General features: G+C 39.0%; 1 protein-coding gene across 1 annotated transcript in view; it reads left to right on the top strand.

The window, feature by feature from the left end:
* poc1b (POC1 centriolar protein B) overlaps nt 1-10,456 on the top strand; it is a 35,162-nt gene extending 24,706 nt beyond the window's left edge. The window contains exons 11-12 of the mRNA XM_063480936.1: nt 8,543-8,851; nt 9,629-10,456. Coding sequence (XP_063337006.1) covers nt 8,543-8,851; nt 9,629-9,787 — 468 coding nt within the window. The 3' untranslated portion in view covers nt 9,788-10,456. The remainder of the gene's footprint in view (nt 1-8,542; nt 8,852-9,628) is intronic.
* The last annotated feature ends 1,173 nt before the right edge of the window (nt 10,457-11,629 follow it).

Consider the following 11,629-nt stretch of genomic DNA (forward strand, 5'->3'; position numbering starts at 1 on the left):
CAGACCCTTTCACATCTGTCTCACGTCAGATTAAATTCTCATCTGTAAAAAGCACAGTGCGCAAATGGTAGACATGTCAACTCTGGTAATCTATTTTAAATGCCAGTCAACCTTAATGGTGCTCCGCAGTGAGGACAGAGCCCACTAGAGGATGTCAGGTCCTCAGGCCACCCTCATGTTCTTACTGCTTGTTCAGGAACATTGACACCAGTGGGCTGCTGGAGGTCATTTTTATGGGATCTGGCTGTGCTCATCCTTCAATGACCTGGTCAGACTCTCCTACAGTAACTGTCTGTCTCTTTCAATCTCCATGGTCTGAAGACTTTCCTGGGAGACATGACAAACCTTCTGGCAATGGCATGTATTGATGTGCCATCCTGGATGAGTTAGACCGGTTTTTACACTTCTATAGGTTCCAAGTATTGCCTTACGCTGCCAGTAGTGATACTGATCCTAGCCAAATGTAAAACTAGTGGGGGAAAAAAAGCAATCAGAAAAAATGAGGAGAGGAAAAAAATCTCAGTGGCCTCTTCCTGTAAAACCATTCCTTGTCTCATTGTTGCCCCTTTAGTGTACCTGTTAATGTAATTAACACCAAAGCAGCTGAAACTGATTTACAATCCCATTTGCTACTCTATGTATATGTTTTTGAGCACTATATTTTAAAAACATGGCAGACAAAGGATTACATGTAACCACTGCCACTGAAACACAAAATTGCAGGTTGTCTCTGAGTTGCTGCTGTGACACATCTTTAATAAAGCCAGTCAAGGGTTTTTAGTCCATTCATCAAGTAATTAGTTATTTATGTTTGAACCACACAACTAATGATAATGATAATGAGGGCTTTACTCTGTGACTCATTACCCTTAAAAATGAAGACATCAGGTGACAAAGCTGCTGTTGTGCTGTGGTTTAAAAAAACATCTGCTTCATGGTGCGCAAAGCCTGTTTCCACACCTACGCTGCAAGTGCTTGACCATATTTAATGAACACTGAACAACCTTTTTTGGTAGAGGCTTTCATGAAAAGTCCTCTGATACCACTGTATCCACTTTTAGCATGAGTGGTAACCTATAAACACTTTTCATATGAGTGCTGTGCTTTACCCATTAAGCAACTCCTACATATTTCACATTTAACAAAACTAAAACTTCTCAAACCCTATCCACAACTTATAAGTGACAGAAGGTTTGGATTGCATAATATTTGTGAGATTTTCATGAGCTGGTGAGGTTATTTTTTATTTATTTATTTTTCTTAATTAGCTCAACTCTGTTTTTCTTTTTGTTTTCCTTGTCCACTGTGGGCATTGCAATACATTTTCGTTGCAATGTTTTTGTAATATTGCCTCATTAACGGTTTTGTGAGTATGTAAGCTGAAGTGAAGCAATATCAACACATGTCGTGCCATGTTTCTGAGATCCTTTCATCCTCCTTTACTTTTTTTTTCATCCTCCTTTTTTGTTCAGTTTTGATCTCTATCAAGCTCTGAGAGAAATCTGATCCCAGAACTGCTTGCTCCATGTCAGTTCTGTCTGTGCAGCTTCAAAGATCTTGATAGCTCTATTAAGGACTCTGCTATTCCATAAATAATACATCATAAATTCAGCCAGTCTAGCGTTGTATTTATACTGGTTACTCTTAAACTGTTTATTCTTTATCAGGAGCATTCAGCCAGAACTGTTCACCTTTTTTGTGTGTTTCACTTTATTTCCTTTTCTCTTACTGATGATTTTTTTCTTTCCTTTTTTTTTTTCTCACTTCTGCATTTGAAGGGACTGCACACATTCATTTCAGCACCAGTTTTAATAACACAATGTGTGTGTGTGTGTGAGAGCGATTATATCAAATTTGTTTTTCTTGTACTGTATGCTTGAGCTATGACATGGAACATTTCTTGTAAGAATCACTTCCGTGTGTATATCACACATTTCTATTTAAGATATGTGTTGGTGTGAGGCAGTTTTCAAACTGCTGTTTAGTGCATTATGTGTGGTGTTATGGGTCTAACCATGTTATTCTGTGTGTGTGTGTGTGGTCTTCTGAGAATGAGTATGCTTTCATTTGTAACAGCATAACTATTCCTTTTTTTTCTTCACATTACCCCGCTTTGTGTGTTCAAGTGCTTTTAGCTTCTGTGTGTCTGGGTCATCTGCCACTGAAACATGGCAGGAAGCTACTGTTTTTCTATTAGCTGTGGTTGAGGTGTTTACAGTTCCATTTATGCGTGTGTGATGTGGACAGAAAACACTGCATCTAATGGCAAGCAGGATATTTTCGTTAGTGTGTGGGTGGCTTCTGTGCGGATGTTCGAGGCAGACAGAGGAGCGAGAGAGAGAGAGAGAGAGAGGGGAGGGTGAGAAATCAAGTGGATATATGCACTTCCTCAAAGCCACATGAACGTCCTCTTGTTTCCTGCTCATCTGTGCTTTAAAAACATCAGTGTCGCCACACCTTTGACAAACATCTGTGCTAATTCATGTGACCGTGTGCTTTGCCTATTTTCTCTGTGTGTTTTTTGACACGTCACTGTGTGTTCATAGGTGGATGTGAACGTACTTAACTGTTTTTTTTTTTTTTCATTAATTTTGTTTGAGGAGACACAATTTCGTTTTGTGGGTGTGGTATAGAGCACCTTGTCAGATGACAGTTAGGGGTGACAGAGATGAAAGGAAAATGAGTCGTCTGCTGTGGTGTCTTGGCAGGACCAACATGAAATGGAGGCTTCAGATGACCTGCCAGGTTAAATGTTAGGGGCAGATGGGAAGAGGACTAGCTGTTTTTTGTCGTCTCTAAAAAAGTGGTTTTCTTTTTTGTGAGGGGGAAAAAAATCAATAATTTCATATCACTTTCAGCAATCAGTACTAAATCTGATGCAATAACTATTGTTAGTCTGACTTTAAAGGCTTGTTAGAAACCAAATCACTGGAAAAAGGTTTCACAGTTGTCTTGGAGTCATATAGCCTTCACATTACAGAACAACCAAAATTGTAGTAATTCCACATATTTGATTAGCTAGTTCAGCGCCCTTTCACTGAGTTATTTTGTGTGTGTATTTTCATGTCATTATTGAAAAAGCTAAGAATCCTTTGCATTCACTGTGTCAATGTGCTGGCCTCATTCAAATGAAGAAGATGAGATTTTCACACAGGGCTAAGGCCACATTCAGGCCAGCAGCAATCTGACATGAAAAAATAAAAGATAAAATAAAAAAGCCTCTTTGTTTAAATGGAGTCGGTCCATTGAATCATGGATTTGTACCACAATTAACATTTATCATTCTACAATAAAAGATGTACATTTGTTTTGGCTTTGGTCCCAATATATAGTGTTGTTTTTAGCTGTCTTGAGTATATCAAACCATAATCAGGATTCTGATTATTATTATATAGCAATGTGCCAACTCCACTGCATTTCAAGGATTTCAGGAACGTTAATAGTCAAGGGAAGACTTCTGGAGAGTGACTGTATCTTCGTGAGTTGGTAACAGTTGCTGGTCTACATGTGCGTACGTGCCACCTATAATGCATCCAGAGGCAAAACATTTGCTTGTGTGTGTGAAAGTGAAAAAAGTGAAACCAGGGTGGAGGACGGTAAGAGGGGGGTTAAGGATTTCCTCCTGCCATGGAGTCTGCTTTATTAACTGCATTACATGGCATCCTGTGACTAGAGAATGCTCCCTTTCATTACAGGAAAAATATCGGTGGTGCATAAACTGTGTGATACAGGAAAGGAGTGCCAATGTTGCATGATAGGTACTGATGTACTCTGTCGAATGTCACGTAGTAAGACTTTGTATTTTTTTTCTTTCTTTCTTTTTTTTTTTTTTTTTTAAGATTTGTAAAGGCTGACAAAAAGCTTTGTGTATAGTTTAACTTTTTCCCATTGTCTACAATTTTCCTAAAATTTCTCAGCTTGGTGATAAAAGCTTTAATAACTACAAATATACAGTCAGTTTAAAACCCAACTTCACATGTTATGCTATATATAGTGTGAGAGTGTGTACATGCAAAACAGCAGTCATAAACTAATGAGAGAGATGCAGATGATGTTGAAACTCTTCTAAAACTTGATCCATGTGCAACAAATTCAGCATTGATGTTGGGCGCACTAATGCCAGTGAATGTGTCATGCTTGGCAAATTTGAAGAATGGAGCCTTGAACCAAAACGGGATCCTAACGTTCTTTTTATGCTCGTCCATCGCTGGTCTTGCCTGACAATTTTCACATCCATGTGTCATGAGACACAATCTTTGTGGCACGTCAGCCAGTTGTGCGCCTCTTGGGTTTTTTTTGGGGGGGGGGGATTTTTCCAGCAACCCCTGTCATACCTGGATTGAAGACGAGTGTAAGATTATGCCAGTTTTTACCACCATCTTAGAGACAGACACAGAGGGAGATGTTGCAACTGTTTGTCAAGTGTTTTTTTGTTTTGTTTTGTTTTTCCAAAGTTCTTTCCAAAAAACTCATGTTTTCAGTGTCTTGGCTTTTGTTTTTGTCTTCTTCTCCATATCCGTGCGTGTGCTTCGATATTATCTGAGTGGCGACACTTATCCTTTAGAAGAATAACGCAGCAGATTCTTGCGCCTTAACAGCAGGTGTAAATGCCTACATCTGTGTGATGACGATGCAGCGGTGAGCTTTAATGAGGAAGAGGTTAGCTAGTGCTTTTCCAGCTATTATGAAACTGCCTGGTGGATTGAATATTGGTGAAACAATTACAGTGCCGCTTTGGAGAAACCTTTGCCTACTTCATAAGGAGGATTTTCCATGTTAATTAATAAACATCAGGCAGGTTTTGAAGATGCGCTTGTGGCTTCACAAGTGGTAAGGGCAGGAACATCAGAGAGGCCCTCCAATTAAGATCAAATGGCTTGTTATACAAGGGTCACAATGCCCGAGGTTTCCTGCCAACAATAGAGAGCGCAGCTAATTCTGGTGCTCATGGAAATGATGTTTTTGATCAGACATCTGTGATTTGATTTAGAAGCGGAGGTGAGGCTATTTGTGATCTGTTTTCTCCTGGGGATCCTTTTGATCGTAAACATCACAGCCGCCGTTAGCATTTTAACCTGGATTGTGGTTCTAATGAACTTCCCTTTTTAAGTAAATCTGCTGCAGTCAAGTTATCAACAATATCGTTGAATAATCAATGATTAGCATTTAATAGTGCTGGTTTGCCATTAGACACTCACATTTGTGTCTTTTATATTGCATCTCATTACTTGTGGAGTAAACTGTGGCCAAATTAGGAAGCACTTCATAGGTTGGACAAGCACATGTACTTTGAGTACAGGCTGTGTTGATATTCTTGCCTTCCTATCGACACTTGAGCACACTCAGCTCACACAGTCTGCCACCTCATTATCATAGTGTCTAGTTTTTCCCCTGCTCTGCTTGGCTCGACCAACCAAACCCAACCAGCTACTCCTATCAAACAAAAAACACTGCCAGCAGAACTGTTGCAACATTCCTGCCATGACTGACCTCTGACATTCCACAAAGTGTAGTAGACATGATTTAACCTCTGAAATTATCCTTATTGTAAACTGTGAGTTTTTAGCTCCACTGACCCCTCTACATTAAACAATCCATGTTTCCGTGATTTTGTATATTTTTTAGATACCTGATAATGCCGTGCACCACTTTTTAACATGCTTCTAACAAATTATAGTTAGAAGCAATTTCCTGTGTGTGTGTGTGTGTGTGTGTGTGTGTGTGTGTGTGTGTGTGTGTGTGTGTGTGTGTGTGTGTGTTTTGACTGGCACACTGGAGTGCCTTGCCTGTTATACGTTAATTGTATCCAAACTGCCTGGTGGGTGAGGGGGTGGAGGGATGTTAACTGTAAATGAGCTGAGCAGATGTTGACAAGATGTATCAACGAGGAGTGAAAAGGTGTTCCAGATTCCACGAGACTCACCATCCACACACTGACAGCTATGTTCACCTCCTAACCCACCCTCTCTTTCTTTACACATCCTGGTATATTCTTCCTCTCTTCCCTCCACCCTCTCCTGCGTCCCCATACTCTCTTTGAAGTGAGGACAGTATGCAGGAAGTAAGCCGGAATCGATTGCTCCATGCATTGGGCTAGGAATGTGTGACATCCTCCTTCTCCTCTTAACCCTACTCTTCCTGCCTGTCTTGATCTTCCTAAAACATCTCTCATTTATCCCCTTGCCTTCCCCGTCCCCCTCCTTTTGTTCTCTTTGGTACAACCCATGCATCACATTATTATTGCGTACAACTTAACTTCTCATCATTTTGTCTGGATTATTGTTTTTCTTTTATTATAATGTGATTGGCTAAGCAATATCTATTCTGCAAAATAATTGTTTGGACCAGCAACAAATCAGTTCATATATTTATTTAGCCAAAGCTGTTGGTTGTCAAGACCAAACAGTTTTAAGATGCTACTGCTGTAGTTTTAGTTGTGGAGTGAACTTAACTTTAACTGTTGTTGTTGTTTTTTGGGGGGGGGGGGTTATTATTTATTTTTTTTGTTGTGTGTTTTGGTTTTTTTTTGGGGGGGGGGGTTGGGCTTGTTTTTTGTTTAAAGCCCTGTCTTAGACTGGCAACTTGTTGACGGTGTAACATCAGCCTCTTCTTTATGACTTGTAGGATAGGCTTCATTCCCCCTGTGACCTTGAACTAGATAAGTGATTCAGAATATGGATTGAGGTATGGACATTTTATTTAAAATTAGTTGATTTATTGAAAAAAACAAACAGGAAACAATTCGCTTGCCCCAGGTCACTGATGGTTCATTGTTACGAGGCAAATTAACATAATCCTTCGTTCTAATTGGTATTTGCTTCAGTTGCTTGCGTCTGAATTTTGTAACTAGGGACCTGCCCACTTCATGTCACCAGGAGCTATTTTGCCTATCATCACTTGATGTTACTAAATGTCACTGCTAGCCCCTTAAGGCATGTGATCTGCAGATGTTTGGAAAGAGGTTACGGAGCTATAGTAGTTTTTAAGCGAAAGTTTATTAAATGTGTTTGTGGAATTATTTCACTTTATTCTAGTTTGAATCCCGACCTCCTAAAAGTTAGGATAGTTGTCCTTGAGCAATGATTGGTTCTTTAGAATAGATATTTATCTGCTGTATAGCTACTGTGTTAAATGCCTCTGCTGTAATGAATGCACTGTCTCTGACTCTGATTACACTGAATATAATGAGCCCCCCCTTCTTTTTTCTCTCTCATTTTTCTCTTTCCCTTGTTATGTTCTTCTTGTGAAAGGAAAAAAAATACATTACATACAAAAACAAAGGTCGCATTAAAAACAAAATAGGTTTTTTTTCTGCTTTGCTCTGTATCTGTAGCTCTTCAGTGCAAACAGCCTATGGACTTGTCTTTAGCTAGCAAGGTAGTCAGGCGGTCACAAAGTCTGCCTTTCAGTCAGTAATCCAGTAGTGTGAGTCATCCACCTACTTCAGTCTGCCAAGTTGCAACAGGCTCAAGGCCTACTTCACTGACAGAACAGTGAGATAGGAAGCATGTTGGCTATCTCTGCATAGTGTTATGTATTATGATTGCATATCATCCAGGATCATGAAAACCTCTGATGTATTCTTTCTGTCACTGTTTGATACATGTATATTTCAAACATGGTAATCTACTAGTATAGTTGTTTATAATCAACTTTAAGTTCAAAAAGTAGTTACAATTAAACTCCAGTTGATACTTTGGTAACATCCAATACTTCAATTCATATTCCAGTCAATTTTTGCCATGAGTTCAGCATCATTAAGAAGATGCCAGGTACCAACAGTGTTTGGAAAAGACAAAAATAAGGGGGAAAAAAGCTGCTCCATGGACTGCCAAGACTAACGAAGACCAAATGTTAATTTGCTTGAAAGAACACTCCACGTTGTGTATGATGTCAAATAATGGGAGATAATGTAATTCTGACATGCTTTATAGTATTCTTTGAGTGCGCTGATGCATCCCAGATAAGGCCCACTATAATTAATGTTAAACCATCCCCTGTACCACAAACGTTTGTCTGGTTGAACTTTATTCTTACTATGAGGATTGAGTGATACAAAGGTATCTTAACAACTCTCAACTTAAAAATAAATTTCCCACATGAAATTAGTTCCAGGAGGCCCAGCCTTTATTTTTCAAGACTTTCATTTCAGCCTGAACCTATTTTTTTTATCAGGTTGATTTCAGCTTACATGTCAGACTTAAAAATAAAAGTGACTTAATCAGTCATTTCACTGCAAACTGAAACTTTAATTCCTTTAACAGTTTGACATTTAACGTCATTCAGATGTTTCTTCTACTGTTTTCTAGTTCTTTCTGACTCCTTTGCTTTTCCAGCAGGATGCTGAAGCAAGCACTTGGAAACACCTTGTATTTTTTAAGAGTTCTTTGTTTTCAGTGGCCTGTTCTGAATTAAATGTCAGAGAGTCACAATGAGTGATTTGATTTAATATGGGTTTCTCGTGTGATACAGTGCATTTGGAACATAAATGGAACAAAACAATATCCACACAGTTTGCATTTTCTCCTGCTTTCATCTCCAGCTCTTAAACAGTTGGCCCCGCTTGACACCCATGCAGTCTGCTGCTGCTAACAGTCACCACTATAACGGTTTGCCAGCATGTCATGTTGCCAATTCAAGACTGGACGGATGGATCGAGGGTGGAAGTGCAAGTAGGGCAGAATCGACTGCTGAGAATGAAACGAGGGCTAACAGAAAAGAAGGAAAAGGAAGACTAGAGGAAGAAGTAGAGATGGCGCAGACACACCTGCTGGAAGTTCTCTCTGGTCATCCATCAAGTGTGAGCTCTACCCTGCGGCACATTGTTCAACAGCTGGATATTCTCACGCAGGTCAGTTATCAGGCAAAGCTTATGTGTCAACTCACAATATCGACAGCAGTGGAAAAACAGACAATTTTTTCCCTCTGAAGTGTTTAAGCCCAGCATCAGGTTGTTTACTATTCAACATTGCTATGTTCTGTTCTTACTGAAGAAGCAAAAAGACATTGAGAACTTCCACTTGCACAAGTCTAATAAAAGGTAAAGAAAAGCAAACGGTGGAGTGAGAATATTTGATTTAGCTGCCCACTTCTTCATCTGTTTGAGAAGTGTCACCATTAGATGAACAGAGACATTACCTCGTTTTATGTTTTATGACATTTGCGGACAGAGAAGAAAAAAATTGAACACATTTTCAGTTCTGCAGTTTTATGAGAAAATTGGCTCCAGAAATAAAAAATGTGCTGCTGTATGTACTTTGTTTCACAGACATTATCATCTATAAGAAATATTTGGTGCATTTTCTGATTCCCAGAAATAAATGACACCTAATGAACTATCAAATAATCTTTGTAATATAAATATTTAATTTTAAATCACTTCTGCCTTCTCTACTATCTCGACTATCTCATGCATCAAGGCCAAAATGAATAATAATAATATTGATGATAATTTGAAAGCCATGATAATTTCTCATTTACTTTTGTGTTTTTTGGGGTTTTTTTCTACATTGGGAAAGGATTGATTTCAGACTGAACTTTGCTCTGCTTAGTTTCTACATGTATAATTATTCTCTGACTTCTCTGTAATTATCATGCTTTCCCACCCCCACCGCTTCACCTCATGCAGACTGTTTCAGTGCTGGAAGAGCGTCTCACCCTGACTGAGGACAAGTTGAAGGAGTGTCTAAGCCATCAGTCTCAGATTCTGAAAGACCTGCGAGCATCTAGAACGAGGCGGAGGACAGAGAGCGAAGGGACAGATGAATCTCCTGTTCATTCCACTTGAGGACAACTTTGTGCTGCTGTCTGAGACGAGGCAAAGACATGAAGTGTGTTGTTCTGCTAAGCCCCCAGACTGCCAGATGTGTATGTGTGTGTCAATTTAAATGCCCTCCATGGTGGTCTTTCTCATAGGTCAATGGGTCAATCAGGATTCGATCAGTGGTTGCAGTGAGTTTGTGTGTCTGCGTGCTTGTACGTGTGTAGTACCAACATAGTTTTTCCATGCCTTTCGGTACCGCTTAAAGACATCCAGCTGCACAGAAGAGCTGCAGCTATATATATATATGTATTAAAAAAAAAAGTGCTTGTCTGCTATATGACCGCTGCCTGTGTGTGTTTACCTGTTCATTTGCAGGTGTTTTAGCAGTTCACTGCTTCAAGAATAACATCTGTTTTGATTGTAAATGCCATTTTAAACCCCAAGCTGTGTGCATTTTTCCTAAAATACATGTAATATAAATTTAATTTTTATGAATAAATAGTACACCCTGTTGCACTAATTGGTTATTACTTACTGTATCCAGACAACAAATTTACAAATTTCCCACGTGTGGGACTAATAAAGGTTATCTTATCTTACAAAAGGAGACAGCCTTGTACTGAGAGAACCTCAAAATGGTCAAAAATAAAAACTGAGATGACCAAAATATAACATGATGTGCTCAATTTTGAGTTAAATCTCCACTCAAATATCCGGCAGTTGGGATATGTGTTAAACTGTTTTCCATAGGCAAATAAAAGTCTATAAATGTTTAGATGCACATTTTAAATGTGTCAAAGAAACTGATCGTTTCACTTTCAAAAATGCTTCCCGTGCATACCTTTTTTTTTTTTTTTTTTAATCGTTCCTCTCGTTTTCATCATGAAATGTAGGTGCACTTGATATGTATCTATGGATGATACATTTGTGCTGATTCTTTACTGTCTTAGCGCAACAAGTCCTCAAATGCATGGTGCATTCAATTGTTAGTGGAAAGCTGGGATATTTGGCCTATTGGTGGATTAATGTATAATTTCACAAGACATCTTTAACAGCTTGACTAAAATGTATATTTACCAGCTATAGACTGTACACAGTCATACTATTCAAAAAGTATGCCACTTAAGAACTTTCCGGCTCGTCAACTATATGCATTCGTAGTACTACCAAATATTAAATAGCAATAATTTATATGTAACCAGTAAGATTTTATATTAGTATTTTCTTACTATTGAAAGTTTTTGAATTAATATACTCATAATTAATCGATTTTAACCTTGTATCTGAAAAATAATTTACTTTCAGTTCATCTACTATGCATAAATGTGGTAAAGCCCTTCCTGTATTTTGTTTCCATGTGCCACTGTGCCTGAAATGTTCTGGCTTGCTCTCGCCCAGTCTATGGTCTCTAGCTGTTTATGTTGTTCCAGCGGAGGCCATGCAGTGAGCGATGCGGCTGGGACGGGAGGAAGCAGTAAAAAAAAAAAAAGCCACACAAAGAGGGAGCTATCAGAGGCTGCCATTTGCTCCCTCCACCACATCCTTGGCTTCCTCTTTGGCTTCATTGGTGTTCATCCTCCTGCTCCTTGTTCTCCTTTCCAGTTACATAACGCGGAAACCCAGGTCCACTTTACCTGAAGCACAGTGAAGTGTTGCAGTGGTCAAAATCCTGTTGTTCAATCCTGTTGTATCATAGGTGCTGATGAAATCTGAAGTAAAATGACTTCTACATGAAAAATCTTCCAGTTTTGCTCAGTACTTATCCACCTGTAAATTTCTCAAATGTCCTTTTACACCCACCAGTAAAAATCCCTATTTATACACTCACCGATCTCCTTCACTGACACATTTGTGAAAAGTGTGTGA

This window comes from Pelmatolapia mariae, linkage group LG7 (assembly GCF_036321145.2).
Source record: "Pelmatolapia mariae isolate MD_Pm_ZW linkage group LG7, Pm_UMD_F_2, whole genome shotgun sequence".
Taxonomy (NCBI): Eukaryota; Metazoa; Chordata; class Actinopteri; order Cichliformes; family Cichlidae; genus Pelmatolapia; species Pelmatolapia mariae.